General features: G+C 37.4%; 1 protein-coding gene across 5 annotated transcripts in view; it reads right to left on the bottom strand.

Moving 5' to 3' along the window:
* CNTN3 (contactin 3) overlaps window positions 1-20,547 on the bottom strand; it is a 324,643-nt gene that overhangs the window by 142,111 nt on the left and 161,985 nt on the right. For all 5 annotated transcript variants that reach the window (XM_070576766.1, XM_070576770.1, XM_070576768.1 and 2 more), the window contains one exon: window positions 1,352-1,447. In XM_070576766.1, the coding sequence (XP_070432867.1) occupies window positions 1,352-1,447 (96 nt within the window). The remainder of the gene's footprint in view (window positions 1-1,351; window positions 1,448-20,547) is intronic.

Below are 20,547 nucleotides of genomic sequence, written 5' to 3'. Positions count from 1 at the left end.
TACAGGCCATCTGCAGACCCCCACTACCCATAGCAAGGCAGAGAGTCCTTCTGGGTGGTACGTCTCTGTGTCAATCATACAGCTGTACTAGAAGCCACTTGATCATGCCAGTTATGTGAGCCCATAAACTTTCCTATTTTCTTCAATCCTGTTTGAGCTCAGTTACTTTTATTTCCAATCAAGAGACTCTATGATTCCCTTCATAGTTCAAGATCTTCTGGAACTTAAAGATTCCAGCAAAATATACAGCATTGGAGTAGAATGGTGAATCCAATTTAAACCCATACCAGCCAACATGATGGCAATCATATTTGCCAATCAAGCCTCAAATCTGGAGTCTCCAGATGCCTCAGACATTTTCAGCAATCAGATACTGAAGATGGAAACGCTTGTTTTATTGACAAGTCATTGAGGGTAAAGGACTTGAGTTTGTGTGTCACAGAACAAATAAAGTCCAGCATGTTTTCATTTGAATAAGCTTTACTATGATGGGAAGACACCTCAGTTTCGCCTCTGGTCAGAAAGATCCTCTCTAACCTGTTTATCTCTCAGTAATTCTCATCCTCTCAACAGCGGAATGTGTTTGTTTCTCTGAGAACAGTGATTTATACACTAATAATGCCCTCTTTGCTCCCACAAGTGACCAAGTTTGCAATAGTGAGCATGAGAGGAAAATCAAACCAGCACTCCAGGCTCATACTAGGGAGCAGTGCTTACGAAATTATTTTCATATGTGTTGAAGTTCCTCTTCACTCTGGATAGCTATTTTGTTAAGCTTCTGAATTTTTAGCAATATTTCAATTTATACCAATGTAGCATAAAATTTGCAATTCCAACAGCCCAATGAAAATGATGTGAATATACACACATATCATTTTCATGTATATATTATACATATATCAAGAGGTCCAACAGCATATATTAATAAGCATGTGTAAGTGTGCGTGTATGAGGGAGAAAGAGGCAGGGAGAGAGAGAGAGGAGGAGAGAGGCAGGGAGAGAAAAAGAAACCACAAAGACTCCAACGTATGTCATGGTCTAAAACTAAATAACAAATGATAATGGTGTAAGGATAAAGCATTGTTCGGCACCATTAAGTAACTGAAATGAACTTGATCTCATTTGCCTTCAGAACCCTTCTTGTTGGAATGAGTAAATTATGTTTATAAACTTCTCTGGATGAACTATCAGTTGTAGAGTTTCTCTTTTCCAACTCAGCTGACAGAATCTAATGCTTGGGTTATCAAGTTTCTCAGGGTAATTTACAAAAGCAATAATGGTACATACGCTGTGGGTCTTGCCCTGAAACTTATTCAATAAGTATAAAAAGAAAAAACAGAGCACGTCATACCTCCAGAGTGTGGCGGGGGGCCGCAGAGCAGGACAACTCCCTGGCCTTCACGCACTGACACTGTACTTCTCATTTTGGTTTTAAAATTTTCAAGATCTGATTTGAAAACAAAACAAAACAGAACTTCAGAAAGGACAACAAGTGTAAAATGTCGACACAGAGACATTCCTTTCTTTTGCAGGGTAATTTTAAAAATATCTTCTTAGGAACCTCAGGAGGAGAACATTTGCTTTGAGAAGGGAAAGCAGAATTCTGATTTCCTTATTAAGGCTTCTGGAAATTCGGCAATACAATAAAAATATATACCCAGTAACCCTGTGTTACTGCAATAGTGTCAAAAATGGCCTGGGCTATCCAAAAAGGCAAAGCATGTATTAGAATTAAATAACCAGACAACATGACTCAAAGGAGGAAATGAAATATCTTGAACCAGAAATATACATAACTGATATCCACATTTGCCACCGTGATTCACCAAATCATGAAGACTTTTAGCTTCATCTTATAATGGAAGCCAACTATTCACAAATTTCTCTCCTACAATATTTTATTGTAAGTACCCTAAATAAATTTTATTCTATCTATAATTATTGTTATTTACAAAAAGAGTTGAAAATATTCAGTTTCTGATTACAAGTCCTATTTGTTCCATGTCTTGAAGGGTTCTGTAGAAGATAAATATGACTGGAAATGACCAAGCAGGTAGAATTCAAAGGACAACAGTAAATTAAATGGCATATTCCTTTTTATTTGTAGCTGTGAAAAAAATACAAATTGTTTTTATTGCCCGAAGAATTCTTTTCAAGTGTTTAATAAAGCAATGAAGGCAAATACTAATTGATCACCAGTGGTTATTTAAAAAAAAAATTAATTCCTTCCAATAACAATCCAGGATAGCAAATTCCATTCATACTCTCTTTTTTTTGTTTAAATTACAGCATGGAGAAATTTCTGTTGGCTTCATTTTGAACAAAGCTTAAGCCTATGGGGGAAAAGGGACGAAAAATCTACTGTTTCTCTAAACTCTGATTAAAAAAAACAACAACAACTTGTGAATTCCACAATAATATACTCAATGGTGTTGCTTTCTGTATCAGAACAATTGCACTGTCAATTTGTAAAGGAATATACTCATTTCACAGCTATTAAGGATTGATGTAAATTGCCTATGTGGTGACTATACAAAACGAGGCAGGGTAGGTAATTTAGAAAACAACATGGAAAATTTCAACTCTATCTTGAAAAACGCAAAAATCAAAATAATTATCTTCAAATTGATAAAACTACAAACTGTAGACACTTATGAATATCCTAAGCACCATGAATCAGCACATTGGAGGGAAATAAGAAAGTCTATGTGCTTCATTTTATTGTTACTTGAAAACAGTAATAAATTGCTAGGTTATAAGCGCGGAGTAAAGCAATTCAGCAGAACTCACAAATATGTGTCTATAAAAGAAAAAAAAACTATGTTTATGGTCTTATTTTAGCCAGAGGTTCCTCTACAAAAATGATATGATAACATAGCATTATATCATCTTAAATGTGTAACTAAAATGCAACATTATCAAAACATTAAGGCTCTGGAAGTGTAACAGAGTTGGAATTGCAAAACCGTATCATCCAAACATTTCCCAGTGACTACATGGTGGAGTATATCATATCACAATGTACCCTATACATGGAAAATAGCTTCAAAAGATTATTTTTTAACAACCCAATATGTATCATCATTGCAGATTTCAACCCAATTCCTTGTTTTCTTCGGTTACATAACTTCACAGCATGGAAGTCGTTCAGCACTAATTTTACCTAGAATATGCAAAAAAGGATCAAATAGTTCTATGGAAACTAATAATGTCTCCTCTCCCTGAAAGGCAAAAATCTCTTTTGCCTAAGCACTAATCCTGCCTGGCACAGATTTGTCCATCGCTCCAGACACTTGCATTGATACATCTCCACAGTAGACCAGGGCAAGGAACATTATGTTGGGATACTTGATGTGGCCAGTTCAGGGAGCATATGCATCAGGGATAGCAAAGGAAAATAACTGTAGTGGTCTTGACAGGTTTTTCCAGGGCTTTGCTGTTGGCAGAGCACTGTAATTATAATGGACCTTTTTTTCCCTAAAAAGCAGAATCTCCTGAGAGCTTAGCTTATGTTACTCAAAGTGCAGTCCAGGACCACAAGCATCATTATCACCTAAGATTCTTATTCCAAATGCAGATCTCTGGGAATTACTTAAAACTACTGAGTTAGAATTAGATCTGCATTTTTAACAGGCTCACTAGATGAAGCTTATGCATGCCAAATAGAATTTTGTGGTTTTTCCATTAAGATGTATAAAGTTCAAGTTCAATCCAGATTAAGTATATTACAATACATCTCAAACTTTCTGGAAATTGAAAGCGTCTACGAGATAAAGAATCTATTAAATATCCATTTAGTACCAAGGATGGAAAAGGGAGCAGTCACTTACTAAACAAGTATTCACTGAGAGCCTACAGAACTTCAGCCTACTGTGTGCTAGGTTCTGAAGCCACTAATCACTTGGGGGGCCTCCTTTTGAGGGGAGCCCTGTCTGGTTAGAGTCAGACTCGAGATCAAAAGTGGAATTTAAATGGCCTTGCTCTAATGGTGGAAAGTGTGTAGAGGAAGGAAACTTAACCTAGAGACGTAAAAGATGCTTTGAAAGACCAGGGAAATAGAGAGCAGCGTACATGTGTGTGGGGATTCTTTGTAGACAGAGGGAGTAACAAAGGTAAAGCACGCATCACATTCAAGGTATAGCAAGATTCCCCTGACAAAAAGCACACACTTTTTTTTAATACTTGGGACTAGAGAGAGAAAAGCAGTATAAATATCTAAAAAGTTTCAGATTACTAAAATATCTTGGCAGATTATATATGTAACCCAAATCCAAGTCAAGGCTGCATGGGATGCAATCTTGGCAAGAACTGTATTAGAACAAGCCCTAGTTAGGAGTCAAAATGAATAAAAAGTAATTCCAGAAATTATTGGGTAGAAATTTCTCAGACTTTTCTCTTTGTCTCCTATCCAATTCTTGAAAACTCTGACATTATTCTGGAGCCTCTAATTACTCAGACTTTAAAAATAAACCAACGTGATAAAAAGCATCTACAAAGAACTACAACCGGCATTGTATTTGATGGTGAAAGACTGAATGCTTTACCCCTAACATCGGGACTACGACAAGGATGTTCATTCTCACCACTGGCAGCCAACATCATACTAGAAATTCTAACCGCTGCAATAATGAAAGGAAAAAATGAAAAACTTTCAGTTTGGAAAGGAAGAAACAAAACTACCCCTTTTGCAGATGATAGGACTGTCTAAATAGAAAATCAGAAGGCATCTACAAAACCAAAAAAACAAAACAAAACAAAACAAAACTCCCAGTTCAAAGTGAGTTAAATAGGTCAGAGGAAACAAGTTCTAAATACTAACAATGAACATGCAGAAACCAAAATTAAAAACACAAAACCACAGTCATTTCAAAGAAAAGGAAATACTTAGGTCTAGAGATAATAAAACACGCAAAGCTGAAAATTACAAGACACTGATAAAAAAAGAATCAAAACCTAAATAAATGGAGACACATACTATGTTCATGGATTGCAAGACTGATAGTGTCAATTCTCCCCAAATTGATACATAGGTTTAATGCAGCTCCTATCAAAATCTCAGCAAGGTTTTTGATTGTTCTCTTTTTATTTTTCGAAGTCACAAACAAGCTTATTCTAAAATTTCAATGTACTAGTACAGGCCCTGGAATAGCTCAGAGAATCTTGACTAAGAAGAATAAAGAGGGAAGAATCACTCTATTTAACATTAAGGCTTATTATATAGCTACAATGATGAAACAATGTGATATTGGCAGAGGAATAGACAGATCAATGAAAGAAAATACATAACCCAGAACTAGACTTAGTAAATATGCTCAATTGATTTTTGACAAAAGTGCAAAAGCAATTCAGAGGAAGAAGGATAACCTTTCAACAAATGGTGTTGGAACAACTGGACAACCATAGGCAAAAAAATGAACTTTGACTTCAACCTCATTCACATATAAAAATTAACTCAAAATGGGCCATGAATTTAAAGGTAAAACATTAAACTAGAAATTTTATAGAACTTTTAGAGAAAAACATAGGAGAATATCTTTGGGATCTAAGGTTAGCCAAAGAGTTTTTGAACTTGACAACAATAAACTGGACTTGACCAAATTAAAAACTTTTAGCTGGTGAAAATTAAAAACTTGGTATGCACTCTGCATCAGCAGCCCAGGTTCCATTCCTGGGCGCAGACCTATACAACTCATCTGTCAGTGGCCATGCTGTGGTGGCAGCTCACATACAAAAAGAGGAAGATTGGCAGTGGATGTGAGCTCAGGGCGAACCTTCCTCAGGGAAAAAAAGAAGCCATTCCCCCACCCTCTGAAAAAAAAACCATAAAAAAAAACTTTTGCCTCATGAAAGCCCATGTGAGGAGGATGAAAAGACAAGCTACAGACTGGGAAAAAATATTTGCAAACCACTTATCCTGTAAAGGAATAGTCTCGAGGATAACTCCTCTTAAACTCAATAGTGAAAAACAAAACTATCCAATCAGAAAATGGGAAAAAAACAGGAACAGCCATTTCATTGAAGAGGATACATAGATAGTAAACAGGGACATGAAAAGATCTTCAACACCATTAGCCATCAAGGAAATACAAATGAAAACCAAAATGACGTATCATTGTAAACCTATCAGAATGGCTAAGATAAAAAACAGTGATACCACCAACCTTGGAAAGGACGTGGAGAAACAGGATCACGTATACATTGCTGGTGGGAATGTAAAATGGTACAGCCACTCTGGAAAAGAGTGTGGCAATTTCTTATAAAACTAAACACACAACTACCGTATGCCTCAGTAACTGCACACTTTGGCATTTATCCCATAGAAATAAAAATGTACGTTCACACAAAAACCTGTACACAAAAGTTTACACAGCTTTATTTGTACTATCCCTGAACTGGAAACAACCCAGGTTTTCTTCAACGGATGAATGGTTAAACAAACAGTGGTACATATATATCGTGAAATACTATGCAGCAATAAAAAGCAAAGAACTATTGATATACCCCACAACTTGGAGCAATCCTGGAAAGTTATATGCTGTATGATTCCACTTAGGTAATATTTTAAAATTACAAAACTTTAGAAATAGAGGACAGATTAGTAGTTGCCAGTGTTTAGGGAAGGTAGGAGCAGAGATATGGGTGTGGTTACAAAAGGCACTGTGTGGGATTGTGACTGTGGTGGTGAATACACAAACTACATGCGACAAAATTGTATAAGATTAAATACACACACAGAAATGAGTATATATAAAACTGGGCAAATCTGAATTAAAAAACAAAGATAAAATCAGCTGTCCATATTTTTTTACTTTTTTTCGTCTTCCTCCACACCACGTACAGCCTGGAAGTGGTTCCCCTTGATTCCTCTTCTGTCCGTTAGCTGTGCTGCTCTAAGATATCCCAAAACCCCAGTCACCCCTTGGGGCCAGTATCTCCCTAGTCACCATCAAAGGGAGGGGTGTAGAGCCAGGAGAGAAGTACACTTTTTATTCTGACTGCTTTCCTTGTGAACATTCACATGGATCATTCCTGGTGTATGAAACACTCTACCCTGACATCTGTCTGTTAAGTTTCTATATTGGGCTGGGTTTTCTATTGGCTGCTCAAGCACTTCACTCTCAGGATGCTCTCCCCATCCCATGGAGAGGAAGACAAGACCACAAGAAATCAGCAATGCAAACGGAGAAAAGAGACTGGGGTAACAGATTTTCTATGACACTCACGTGCTCAGCTAGGAACCTGATTCCACTTGCTACATATTGCTGGTGTTGGTTTCTCCATGTGGATTAGTCCAGGTAGGCTATCAGGCAGAGTATGGGGAATGTCACTCCGTATAACTGCAGGGCTACAGTACACAAGTCTACCTCTGTAAGACTCAAAATCAGCCACAGAATGACTATCATTTCCCAAGTCAGTTTGAGAAACGCTGTATTACACCAAGTTAAATGAGTTTCTTTATGCAGAACAAGTCAGAGACCTTAATAGAAAATATGCACTGATAAAGTCTATGAAGGTGGGATGGATATTACAGAGTGTCCTGAACACGTTTGACCAAAGAATCTTGTGTAGAACATTTTATGAGAAATGCTGTGGAAATGGCCATATGTTGAATTGGGTACACAAATGTGCTATTGAGTATGTCATAAATTAAAAAAGATGACAATAAGAGACTGCAAAGTAAAACAAACCATTTTCCCCCTAAGAAGATTAAAATGGAAGGTAGAAATGGCAATAAGTCTGAAATTGTGGTCAGCTGATTAAATGGTCCTACAGTTTGAAAATTTAGAGCTCTGCCTCAAAAAAAACCTGTGATCACTTGCAATTAGAGCGTGAGGAGCTGATAAAAGTATCATCAGCGAAGATTGCATGTGAGCTTACTACTTGTGTAATACAATCCTATTTGATGCTATGAGGTGAAGTGCTACCTTTTCAATTAAAATGCGAAATATTACCCAGTAGTGATAGTTAAATAAATTGTAAAAGGAACACAGATACACGCAATGTAATAGTCTTCCACGCACAATGTCTTAAATGTCTTTAATGTTTAATGTTGAAATGCTTAGTGATTTGTAGTTACCAGATTAAATCATTATCAGAACAGTGTAAATGACAAGACTGCCTTTGAAAGAATCAGAGAGTTTTCAGTAAAAGAAAGTTGTCCAATTCTATACAAAAGCTAAGAAAAAACTCAGTGGACACACCTGAAAAGGCAACAAAAATCAAGACTGCACTTCGGTTAAAGTCTTCAGCTGCATCTCCACTGTCCAGGATGTTATAAAGAAAGCGGAATTCCATGCAATGATCCAGCTTCCATGATCAAGTGGTAAAATTTCAATCAGTTGAAAAATCTCATTAAAGCACTCCCCACTATGAAAAGATAACAAACCATGGCTCAGTGGATGACCATGACTTTTCTTCCTTTTTCCTGATGCATGCAGAAGCTTCTGGAAGATCTCCCAAATTTGAATATGAGACATAGCCAACTGACTCTTAATCATCTTCATTATCAGCAAGACCAAAACTTAATCATTATTTCCTGCTCTATATCCCAACTCCCCAATTCAAAGTGTCTCCTCTTGTTTTGTTACCTTACTTAACACATCAGTCAAATTCTCAAAACATTTAATCCATTGCAAAGTCCCTAAGGGAAAATTCTACCATGGCAGGAGATAGGTATATCTCAGGAAAATAAAAAATGCTTCCCTTTTGTAAAAACAGTGGCTTGGAGGGAAAAGGGGGGTGGGGGGAGGGCACAAAGGGGGAAAGGGTGTACCCACAACATGACTAACAATAATGTACAAGTGAAATCTCACAAGGTTGTAATCTATCATAATCTTAATAAAAAAATAAAGATATCTAGCTCAGAGGTGAACCATGATTAAACCCCCCACCAAAAAAAAAAATGGAGTTGGGAGGACAGAAGGCGGAGCTATCATGCCCTATGACCACTGCAGAGCCCAAGACGGAGAAGAAAGACGTTCTCTTCTTGCTCAGCAGCAGCTCAGCCAATGAGAGACTGTCACAACTCAGCCAATGAAAAGCCACTACACTTTGAACTCCCAGTCTCCTCTAATGGGCATTTTGTTTACAATTGCCCTCTCAACTTCCTCTTTCCCTCTATGAAAGAGTTTCTCATCCCCTTCTTGCTCCTCAGGAGTGCACATGGCTTGCCATAATTTTAGACCCTGGATTGCAATTCTTTGCTGATTCCAAATAAACCCATTTTTGCTGGAGGAAAAAAAAAAAACAGTGGCTTGGGCCAGCCCCACTGGCCTAGTGGTTAAGTTCAGCATGTTCCGCTTCAGTGGCCTGGGTTCAGATCCTTGGTGCGGACCCACCCGACTCATCTGTTAGCAGCCATGCTGTGGTGATAGCTCACATAAAAAAGAAAAAAGAGGAAGATTGGCAATGGATGTTAGCTCAGGGTGAATCTTCCTCAGGAAAAAAATCCACAAAAACCAAATCAAAACAAAAAAATGGTTTGCTCAACAAAGTTTGTAGTCTTATTTTTGTTTCCCCAAAAACAGAGCCTCAGAAAGGACTTGGGTGGCCTAGTTTACATGGGAGATGATCTCTAGAGGGAGGAGGAGGGAGTGGGGAGGGTGAAAGAAGGATTGAAGAGAAGCCACCATTTGGGTGCATTATAGACGCTACTACTGTAGTCAATGAGGGCTTGATTCTGCATGAATTTCTGACAAGTGTACAAGAATGCCTTCCAGAGCCATCACTTTGAAACATGGAGTTTGGGGCATTTATACACAGGTTCCCAACCCCAAGAGTGGAGGGTTTTCCCTGGAGGCAATAATTTCCCCATACCAGTCAGAGCTTTCACTGTGAACTTTCACCGAACTGTCTTAACTCCTGTTGCAAATGAATCAGAGGTGGGCAGACGGGATGTAATACCAGGTACTAAAAATGTCCAATGCAAACAGATTTCTTACTTAAAGTTCAGCCCATTTTAGGGGTTTAAAACAGGTCTGTCCTTTCAGTTTCCCAGCAGACTTAAGTATTTACTATTTTCTAAGCCTACTTAGGAAGCAGGGAAGCACTTAAGAAGATCTTAACATCTTCAGGAACTGTTTTTTGCTTTTTCTAAGAAAACACACTTGGCAAATGTTAGCATAAAGGGTGAACTCTAAGCACCTAAGCATACTCTACAAGACCCTTCCACATAGGAATTCCACAGCTCAGCTTCCTCTCTGTCTTCCATCACCCTACTGTTCAGGCACCCCCAACTCTCAGCCACATACACTGAAGCAATAACAAACTATTTGGATTTCCCCAAGCACAAAATGCTGGTCTAAGCATGAAAATGGTGTTTTCATACATTCACTGACATAGCACACTTTTATCCATCTTCAAAACAAGCTTCAGCCACATCCCTTTCCTGAAACTCTTAAAATTACCTCCATCCTTTTACCTCTGTATTTTCTATACTTTTATATTTTCCATTTATTCTCCTATTCTGGGAGCTCCACCAAGATTAGAGCTACAACATTTTCATCTTTACATCTCTAGACTATAGCATATTTCCTGGCATTGTGTGGGTCATCAATAGATGTTAGAAATGAGTTAAATTCTCTTTGTATCCATCATATCATTTTCCTTGACATCTCCATGGGGGGTCTCCCCACCAAAGTTAAATCCTTTGTGTCTGCTTTGCAGATTTTCTAACTTTCTACCAGCAAGATTTAGAAAAAGAACACACGAATGGGAACATTAGGAGTGTTGTCTTTGTTTTATCATAATCCAGATCCCCATGATTGGGGGAGTGGCACTTGATTGCACTGTGCCTCCAAGATTTTCATTTGTAAAGTGGGGACACCTGCCCTTTGAACCTCTCAGGGTTGTTTGAGAGAAGATCTCTAGCATCGCAGATCTGCAAGCCCTTTGAAAAATGAAAACCATTATAAAAGTGCAAAGTTTCATTATTCCTTTTGAGTCTCTGGTTTTACCACTATCTTTATTTCAGTCTCTCTCATCTCTCCTTTATGGTTAGAAACATGCACAGATCACCTCATCTAAAAAGCAAAACACATCTTCCAGTGACTCTCATGCCCGACTTTTCTTAAACAACACTCTCTCTCTGTCCAATGACCATCTTTCTGTTTCCTCTACTTTTTAACTTGCACCAAGTCCTTGTCCTCTGGAGTCAGACAAACCCAGGCACAAGTCCCTTTTCTGACACTAACTGTTTGATCTGGGGCAGATTACTTCACTTGTTAATAATACACAGTTTCATCATTTATAAACTGAGGATACTAATAGCAATTATCTCTTCTATTTTTGTGAGGAAGAAATAAGATAACTCACACCGATTACTTAAAAGAGTGTCTAGTTTACGTGTTCACTAAATGGCAGCTACCATTTTTCTTTACATTCTTTCAGAAACCTTGCCAAGTCTGAAGTGTACCACTATGTCTATATCAATGGTGTGTCCATCAAAAGTTTGATTTAAGACATGCATTTTCTGCATGCTTTCCAGACATATTTTGGAGGTCCACTTGGCATCTCATATTTGACACTTCATTTTCCTACGCTCATAGTACCCCCTAAAAAAACCAGTTTCTCTTCCAATTCCCGTCTTTCTGTTATTTGCTAAGACCTCATGTCCAATTTGTCACTTCTCTTTCTTACATTTTCTCAACGTATTCAATTTTATCATATTAATTGTTCTGCAAAGTGCAGCCTCTCCCCATTTCTCTTTAATTTCTTACTACCATCATTATAATTTTACTGGAACTATTTTATGGTGCAAATTCAGCTGGCATGTATTCAGCATATGGCCCCAGTATGCCTGTCTGTCTTTTATGCCTCAGCATCTTCTATGTCATAAGAATATACTTTATCAACACTGAATAAACTGATACAAGAAGAAATTAATGGATGAACAGATTTGCTAGTCTCTTTAAAAGAAATTTTCTCCTTTAATTTTCACAAAGCTCTATTATAAAAGTATTATTTTTCCATTTTCCAAAAAACACTGTAGTTCAAAGCAATTACGGACTCTGACAAAGTTAATGCAGTAAGTGGTAAAGCCAGTTCCATTGATTTTAAGTCCAGTTCTTTTTATCTTTATACTCTCAGTAATTCCATCCAAGATTTGTGCTGGTCTCTCCACCTGTGATCTCTTCCCTCCCATCCAATCCATTTACCCTGTACCCAACGAGTTGAATTCAGTTTTCTTCATAAAACACATCTACAGTTTTCAATACCTGCTCAAAAATCTACATGCATTTCTCACTTCCTACATGATAAAGTCTACATTCCTTGCCCTAACATTCATTCATTCATCAACAGATATGTACGTACTTGTACATGTATATGTATACATATGTGAAGTATGTACCCATGTTCCAGGTATTGGGGCAAGAGAGCATGGTCTGTCACTTTGAGTAATTCTGTTTCTAAAACTTTACTATGCCCCACCCTTCTCTTTTCAAGTTATATTAAGTTTAAATATCTCAAGGTCTAGTTAAAAATGTTCATCCTCTGTGATGGAAGCATTCTCTGCTAATTTCTGAACTATTAGGGTAATTGTGTTTTAGATTCATTGTCCCACAAGACTAACGCTGAGGGTGGGGTCCCCCTCCATCTCCTCTTTTTGCACCTACTCATTACAAATGGTTTCAACTTCAGCAGTGTGATCCATTTCTTCTATAAAAGATACTGTCAGCCTCCAGAGCACATGCAATGTTTGTGCCTAGTAACTACTTTCCAGTACATCCTTCTGCTTCATCAGTTGAATTAGTTGTATTTGTTAACAAAACTGATCACATTGGTCATATTGTTTTGCTGAGATTAAGTTAGTAGAGAAATACCAAAAAAGTTGATGAATAATGTGTATTAAAAGAAAGAGAGATGTTTATATAAAAATAAATTTAAAGACTTCTGAAAAACTCAATAAAGGAAATTCACCCTTTCCCAAAAATTGATGCCAAAATATGTGGAATACACAGGGTAAGATAACCATAAAAGCTTGCAAATACAAAATACAAGTCTTTAGACTATATCTGCATCCAAGTTGCTTCAGAAATATTTTTTAAATTATTACTCAAATTCAAAGAAAAACAACTGGAAATATCAGAAGATTCATAATGGGTGTGGTTTATACAAATAATATAATGAACTGCTAGCTCCAACCTTTAATCAAAGAAGAGTCCTTGGCACTAATTAAAAAACAAACAGAAACAAAACCCCCAAAATTAAACAGTTACATATTTGAAGCAAAACAAAATTTTTATGATATATATACCTTTGTTTAATGTTTACATGTTTTTAAAAAATTTTTTGATTTAACAGTCCAACTACTGGTCCCAATTATATCAAACGAGAGAGCCCTTTCTTTTTTAAGAAAAAAGTAAATATTGAACAATTAAAACAAACAGGGAAAATTAAGAACACTTCATTGTTTCTGCTATTGACAGTTTTGTTCTCTTAGTTTATTAAATCTTGGCAAAAGAAAGAAACAAACAAAAAAAACAAATCTCCCCATTTGATTATGGATGTTAATTTCACCTGTAACACTAAAGTTCAAAACAGTTAACGTAAAATGAGGAGTAAATCTTTACTTTCTGAAAAGTCTTTTCTTCTTACACTTTATGTACCTTAAAAAAAAACCTAACTTTGGGGCTGGCCCCGTGGCCGAGTGGTTAAGTTCGTGCGCTCCGCTGCAGGCGGCCCAGTGTTTCGTTGGTTCGAATCCTGGGCGCGGACATGGCACTGCTCATCAGACCACGCTGAGGCAGCGTCCCACATGCCACAACTAGAGGGATCCACAACGGAGAATATACAACTATGTACTGGGGGGCTTTGGGGAGAAAGAGGAAAAAATAAAATCTTTAAAAAAAAAAAAAAAAACCTAACTTTGTCATCAAAACTACATTGGTTTTTTAATTTATGTGGCAATACTATGAATCATTTTCTTTTTCTTTGAAACAAAGATCTTCAGGTATACCAGAGGTTTGAGATAATTCAGAAAATCTGTGAAAACCATAATTTAAAAGTCAATTTGATTTTAATAGGGACAGAGAAAAAGCCAGTGTTCTAATACAAAACATTACCAAATAAAGAAAAATGGATCTTCAAGTTTATTAAAGAATGTTATATTTCGGGGCCAGCTCCGTGGCTGAATGGTTAAGTTCGGTTTGGATCCTGGGTGCGGACATGGCACTGCTCGTCAGGCCACGTTGAGGCGGCGTCCCACATCCCACAACTAGAAGGACCTGCAACTAAGATATACAACTGTGTACTGGGGGGTTTGGGGAGATAAAGCAGAAAAAAAAAAAAAAAAGATTGGCAACAGTTGTTAGCCCAGGTGCCATCCTTAAAAAAACATAAAATAAAATAAAATAAAATAAAATAAAAAAGGGTTAAGCAAAAAAAAAAAAAGTATGTTATATTTCAAAAACTGACCACTGTGTTGGGTGTGCCACAGAGGAGTTCTAACAATCAGTTATACAACCATGTTCTTGGTCCTTTCACATAAAAACGTCTACTTGCCACGATAAAATGACAACATTCTGAGTATGGAAAAAAATCATACCACTTCAATGTAATTATCTTAACTCTGTTCCCAAACATTTTTTAAATCTTTTCAACAGTCTACACTAAAATGTCTCGGTGTCTTCTTCAGCAAAGAATTCAAAGTCAGACTTCAGCTGGAGTATTTGGTGCTAATACTGGCTTTGTGATTTGGTACAAATTTCTCAGACTCTTTGATATGCAGATTCTTCTGAAAAATGCGGAATATCTGGAAAATGCAGATAATATGGCCTGTGTTAGAAAACTGCTGAGAGTAACTGGTGAGAGAAGAGATCCAAAATTCTCGGAAGGCATGAGGTGCTCAATTAAGTACTAGCCTGCTGCTTCCTCTCCAGGCAAGGACAAGCTCCCTGTGTCCTTCTACCCTCTTCCATCCAGACCCATGCCATTCAAGCCCAGCTGAAATGTTTCCTTCTCCTTTGAAGCCTTCAGCAGCTACTCCAGTTAATCTCCATTTAGCTTCTTCTTTTTTTATATGCGTGTCTTTCTCCCCAGGAATGACATAATTTCTATTGTTTTCCCCCTGCCATAGTAGAGTAGTCACTAAGTAACATTTGCTGAATTCAACACATGAAATGAGTTTTAAAAGCTCCTGATATTTGCTATCTGTGGTTGGCTGAGTATATCAGTCCTGAGACTGTTTATAAATTTCATGGAATGGTTGCCTTTAAGAGACATGTGATTTTAGCAATGAATATATGGTGTTACTTTATATGCTTACTTCTATCCATTTCAGGAATGAGGAAAAACAAAAATAAATTAGCATAATACGGTAACTCTCCTAACTCTACAAGAAAAAATACCATATATGGAATCTTTACCCTTATTTAGAAATGGTTTTTTTTTTATTTTTATTTTTTGAGCTCACATCTGTGCCCATCTTCCTCTACTTTATATGTGGGACCTGCCACAACATGGCTTAATAAGTGGTGTGTAGGTCCATGCCCAGGATCTGAACCAGCGAACTCTGGGCTGCGAAAGCAGAGCACGAGAACTTAATCTCTATGCTACCAGGCCGACCCCACAAATAGACAGTTTATTTTTTAATGATTCACACAGCAGCACATTTCCAGACTAACAGCATGGCTCACAGGTGACGAGAACTCCTATGGTCTGGCATTCAAAAAGCAGCCTTGTTACACAGAAAGAAGATAATGAGGTTTATTTTTTCTTTAATTATATGATCGCTTCATATTGAAAATTTTCATCAAAATTGGAGAGAGACATCCAAGATTACTTAAAGATTGCCTGAAAAAAGATACTTACCTAATTCAAGTTAATGGAGATTACTTTTGAAAAGACTGCAACGACTCAAATGTGCACAAATCTCGAGAGCCCCAAGGATTTTATCTCACATGACTCTCAAAAAAAAAATATGTGAGAAGGGCAGTATATATTATCATTCCCTATTTTGACATGAGCAAACCAAGGCCATGAGAGGTTAGATTTTGCCCAAAGTCACACTGCTAATTAAGTGTCAGAGCCAGGCTGATGGCATATCCTCTGATTTCTAATTTGGGGAAAAAGGAGGAACATCACATCCAAATTAAAGTTTAAACTTCTGACTCCTTTTCAATCTTTCAAAGCTCTACCTTAGAAAATTGCAGTGAATAATACTTGTCCAATTTGAAAGTCATATTTAAAGTATGTCCATTCTTTCAATCATTCATTCAATTATTCAACAAATCTTATGACATGGCTATAAGTCTGAGTCAAAGAGGATGTGTTTGTCCTTCTGAAGCTCACCAACTGGTTCCTTGACCACAGGGCCTTGGTTTCTTCTTTCTCAACAAGGAGGTATATAACACCTGCCCAGGAATCCCTTGGAGTTTAATATGATGATCAAAGGCAATAATCAATGAAACAGAGCTTTCAAAATGTAAAGTACAACACCATATGTAGGTGTAAATGCTCCCCTTAGTCATCATTCTCTATAATTTTATGTAGCTTTATGTTTCTTCAAAGTCACCATATAATATTGTAGGGTGTATCTACTGTTCGTTTATTTAGTACCTACCTAACCCCATCCTGGCTCAAAAGTAAGCTTCACAAGACTAGAGACTTTTTTCTGCTTCATTCTTATATTCTGGGCACACAGTGTTTTGCATATATTATGTATTAGGTATATAAATAGATGTTATCAGATGATTTCAACAAGAGATCTCACTCTCTTAGACACCTACATTAACCCACACAAACAACTAATTTATATCCGTTAGTGGGAGATTGGTAATATCTTAGATCACTACCTTGCATAGATGATTTCTGTTCATTTGCTGCAGATCTCTGGAATTATTAATTTAAAGTTTACAAAGCAAATGGCTAGAAAGAAAATCTCCCACAAAATGTAATTGTAAAATTGAAAGAAGTGTGTGTATTTCCCTCTAACTTGAACACTGGGTCAGAATTACTGAGCTATGTACATCACTTTCAAATCATTTATGAACAAGCAAATGTATGCAATTTACAACTAGCAGGGAATAATAGAATGTTACATTTGTAATAATGACTTCTTGTTAATTTTTATGAGGTCTTTAAAAACATTTAACTCAGAAAAAAATCAACGTAATATAAAGTTATTTAAGAAAATAAAGACGCATATTACCTTGTCATTTTAACACCATACCCTAAAATAATCTAAAGTATAATAGAGCGATATAAATATTATGATATCCTGCTTATTGCCACGGAAACATCACTATCAGTATAGCTCTGAATACGCATTTGCCTGTTTCTCTAGTAGGCAAACAAAAACAAACTCTTACTACTTATTTTCCTTATAAGTTAATCCTGAAATCCAGAATAGGCAAAGAACAAGAGTGCAATTTTGTGCTACAGAAATGCATTACGCTTGATACTAGATGACACATGGATCCATTAGTCTAGTAGACTCCCCCCCTTTCGTACTTAAAAAGCCCTTTAAAAAGGTTTCTCAGTTTAAATTTTTAAAGGACAAAAATGTATACAAATTAGAAAGCAATTAGGGTAAATGTGCTGATACAGAGGATAAAGTAAAGTGAAAATAGGACAAATGTAAACATATTATTGCTAGAATAAATGTGGCAACTTATTAAATGGGTTCTATATTGTCCTCTGGACCGGTTTATTGAAAGTGCCAGAAATCATGAAGCTGATAGAAGAAATACACGCCATCAATCCTATGTATGATGTTCCTCCGTAACTAAATTCTCTTTTGCATTTAGCCAACACAATAAACTAGGCTACCATTCTCATACAAAGTATTTCCCCACAAGTATATATTCTGTAAGCTTGACTTTTTAAACCATGGGGTCTCTACGTGCCTGTTCTACTCAATTTCATTTTTGGTTTAATTATTACATAATCACATAGGAGGCTTTTACAGTAAGACAGATTAATGGGAAATGGGTCCAAATTAAGATTGTGGGAATAGGATAGAGCGGAAGAGAGGTATTTTAGGAATACCTCTGAGAGATGAAATTAGGTGATCAGGATTGTGTGGAAATATCAGTAAGGAAGAAAAGTGCTAGAGGAAAATCTAAATTCTTCTGCATGGCTTATGTGGTCCAGCGGGATCTGAAGCCTTTCCATCTCTTCTGTACCATCCCTCCATTGCTGTGGCCACTCTCCATTTCAGTCAGATGGAATTCCTTTCTCTCAACTGCATCCAGCACAACTTCGTCCCGTGTCTCAGGCCTTCCTTCTTCTACTCCTTCCACTTGGCTAACTACCTTTAACCCATCCAGTCCCAGCTTAGGTACTGCTCTCCACAGGAGGGCTTTGTTCGTAGGTTCCTTCCCATAGCATAGTGGTTTCATGTACTACCTGAGCTTCATGAGGGCAGGCATCTCTTGGTCAAGACTTGGCACTTAGTAGGTGCTGTACAAGTTTCCTAGGGCTGCTGTAACAAAGAACTAGAAACTGGGTGGCTTAAAACAACAGAAATTTATTGTGTCTCAGTTCTGGAGGCTGGGAGTCTGAAACCAAGGCGTCCAGAGGGCCATGCTCCCTCTGAGACCTGCAAGGAAATCCTTCCTTGCCTCTTCTTAGCTCGAGTGGCTGCTGGCCATCTTTGGCGTTCCTTGGCTTGTAGATGCTTCATGCCAATCTCTGCCTTCGTAGTAACATGCATTCTCCCTGTGTGTCTCTGTCTTTACATGGACATCTTCTTATAAGGATGCCAGTCACATTGCATTAGGGACTCACGCTACTCTAGCGTAACCTCATCTTAACAACTTACATCTCCAATGGCCCTATTTCCAAATAAGGGCACATTCCGAGTTAAAGGGTCAGGACCTTAACATATCTTTTTTGGGGAGACACAATTCAACCCATAACAGGTGGTGAACAATATCATGAATAAACATTAAAGCAAGTAAAAATGTTACATCTAGGGCAGAAGGGGCATTCAAGAATAGAGACTTGAGCACTTCTCCCACTACCTGTGCATGTTTCAGGATGCTGAGCAGCAGATACCCTACCGAAAGCCAGGCTTCCAGGTCTCATCTCAGAAGCTTTCACCTACCAGACAATGGACCATGTTTCACCACAAGCTTCAAGATTGTGACATATTCCTTAGACTCTTCTGTCCAACAGAGCCAACTTTCTGGTTTACAGCAAATCTTCTTTTTCTTGGTGTCCTCTACTCCCAACCAACTGGCATTTTAAACTAAATGTAGCATCGCTTCACTTAAAAACAAATTTTTTTAAATTATCACTTTAACAAAATTTTGATATACTTCTAAGAAAACCATTTTAATTGGGGCACTTTTAGCAAAAATGTGGTTCCTCAATTATAAACCTGCCAGAAACTAGCTGAATATGACCTGTTCCTTTACTGCTCAATTAAGGGACATTATCAACCATAAAGTTAATCTTAATTAAAATCCACAAATGGTTAATATTAGGTAATGTTAAACATAAATAATTCTGAGTTTTCTTTTGTTTTTGTGAGGAAGATTAGCCCTAAGCTAACATCGGCTGCCAATCTTCCTCTTTTTGCTGAGGAAGACTGGTCCTGAGCTAACATCCATGCCCATCTTCCTCTACTTTATATGTGGGATGCCTGCCACAGCATGGCTTGAGGAGTGGTGCCTAGGTCCGGGCCTTGGATCTGAACCGGTGAACCCCAGGCCACCAAAGCGGAGCGTGCCAAGTTAACCACTACACCACCGGGCCAGACCCTGATTCTGAGTATTTTTACACACCACCAAAATCTCTTTCTCATGCTAAGCTCACACCTGCTAATATAGAGAGATGAGAAAAAACCATACACTAGAAGGAACTAAATACCGCTAGGTTTCCTGAAGACAGCAAACAGACTAGCTTCAATAAAGTACACAGTGTCTACATGGCTATTGAATTATTACTCCATGATGAATAGTGCCTTTCAGTAGGCTTGATGCCACTAACGGTATTCATAATATCTAATGCACTAATGATATATTTTAGTTAGGAGGTTAACTGATGTTTGCAATGCAACACTTTCTAGAATGTCACAGTCTTCTGACAATAACATATGGAAACATTAAAAACTACTCTTGTTTTATGAATGCTTTCTACTAGAATCAATGAAATTAAAGAGAAATGCTTTAATAAGACATGTATTTAACTATGACAGTAAGCAAAAGTAGCGTGACTAAAGCATGAATTTGGAAAGCAACACATTTTATTCAGCTACTTAACGTGTATTGCCAAAGCAAGGATAACAAAAATGAAGAATGCTGCAGTAATGCTAGTAGAGAAAGATGTGCTCTATCAATAAGAATCATAGGCCAAGACAGGGCCTCTGCAACAGCATCAGCAAATACTCTTCATTTGTGTTTGAGAAAAACACAGGAAGACGGGAAAGTTTAGTAATTTGCCTATAATTACTAGTTCTGGGTACAAATGAACCTGAAGTCAGGGTTGCCACCTATGGTTGCACAGGTTGTGCACTGCATAACTCAAGCAGGCATCTTTCACATGGACTATGATGTGAATAGTGCCCTCAGGATTCGTGTAGTGCTCAATTGTCACAATCAT

The sequence above is a fragment of the Equus przewalskii genome, chromosome 15 (assembly GCF_037783145.1).
Source record: "Equus przewalskii isolate Varuska chromosome 15, EquPr2, whole genome shotgun sequence".
In the NCBI taxonomy this organism is placed as follows: domain Eukaryota; kingdom Metazoa; phylum Chordata; class Mammalia; order Perissodactyla; family Equidae; genus Equus; species Equus przewalskii.
This window is presented reverse-complemented; position numbering and strand designations above follow the sequence as displayed.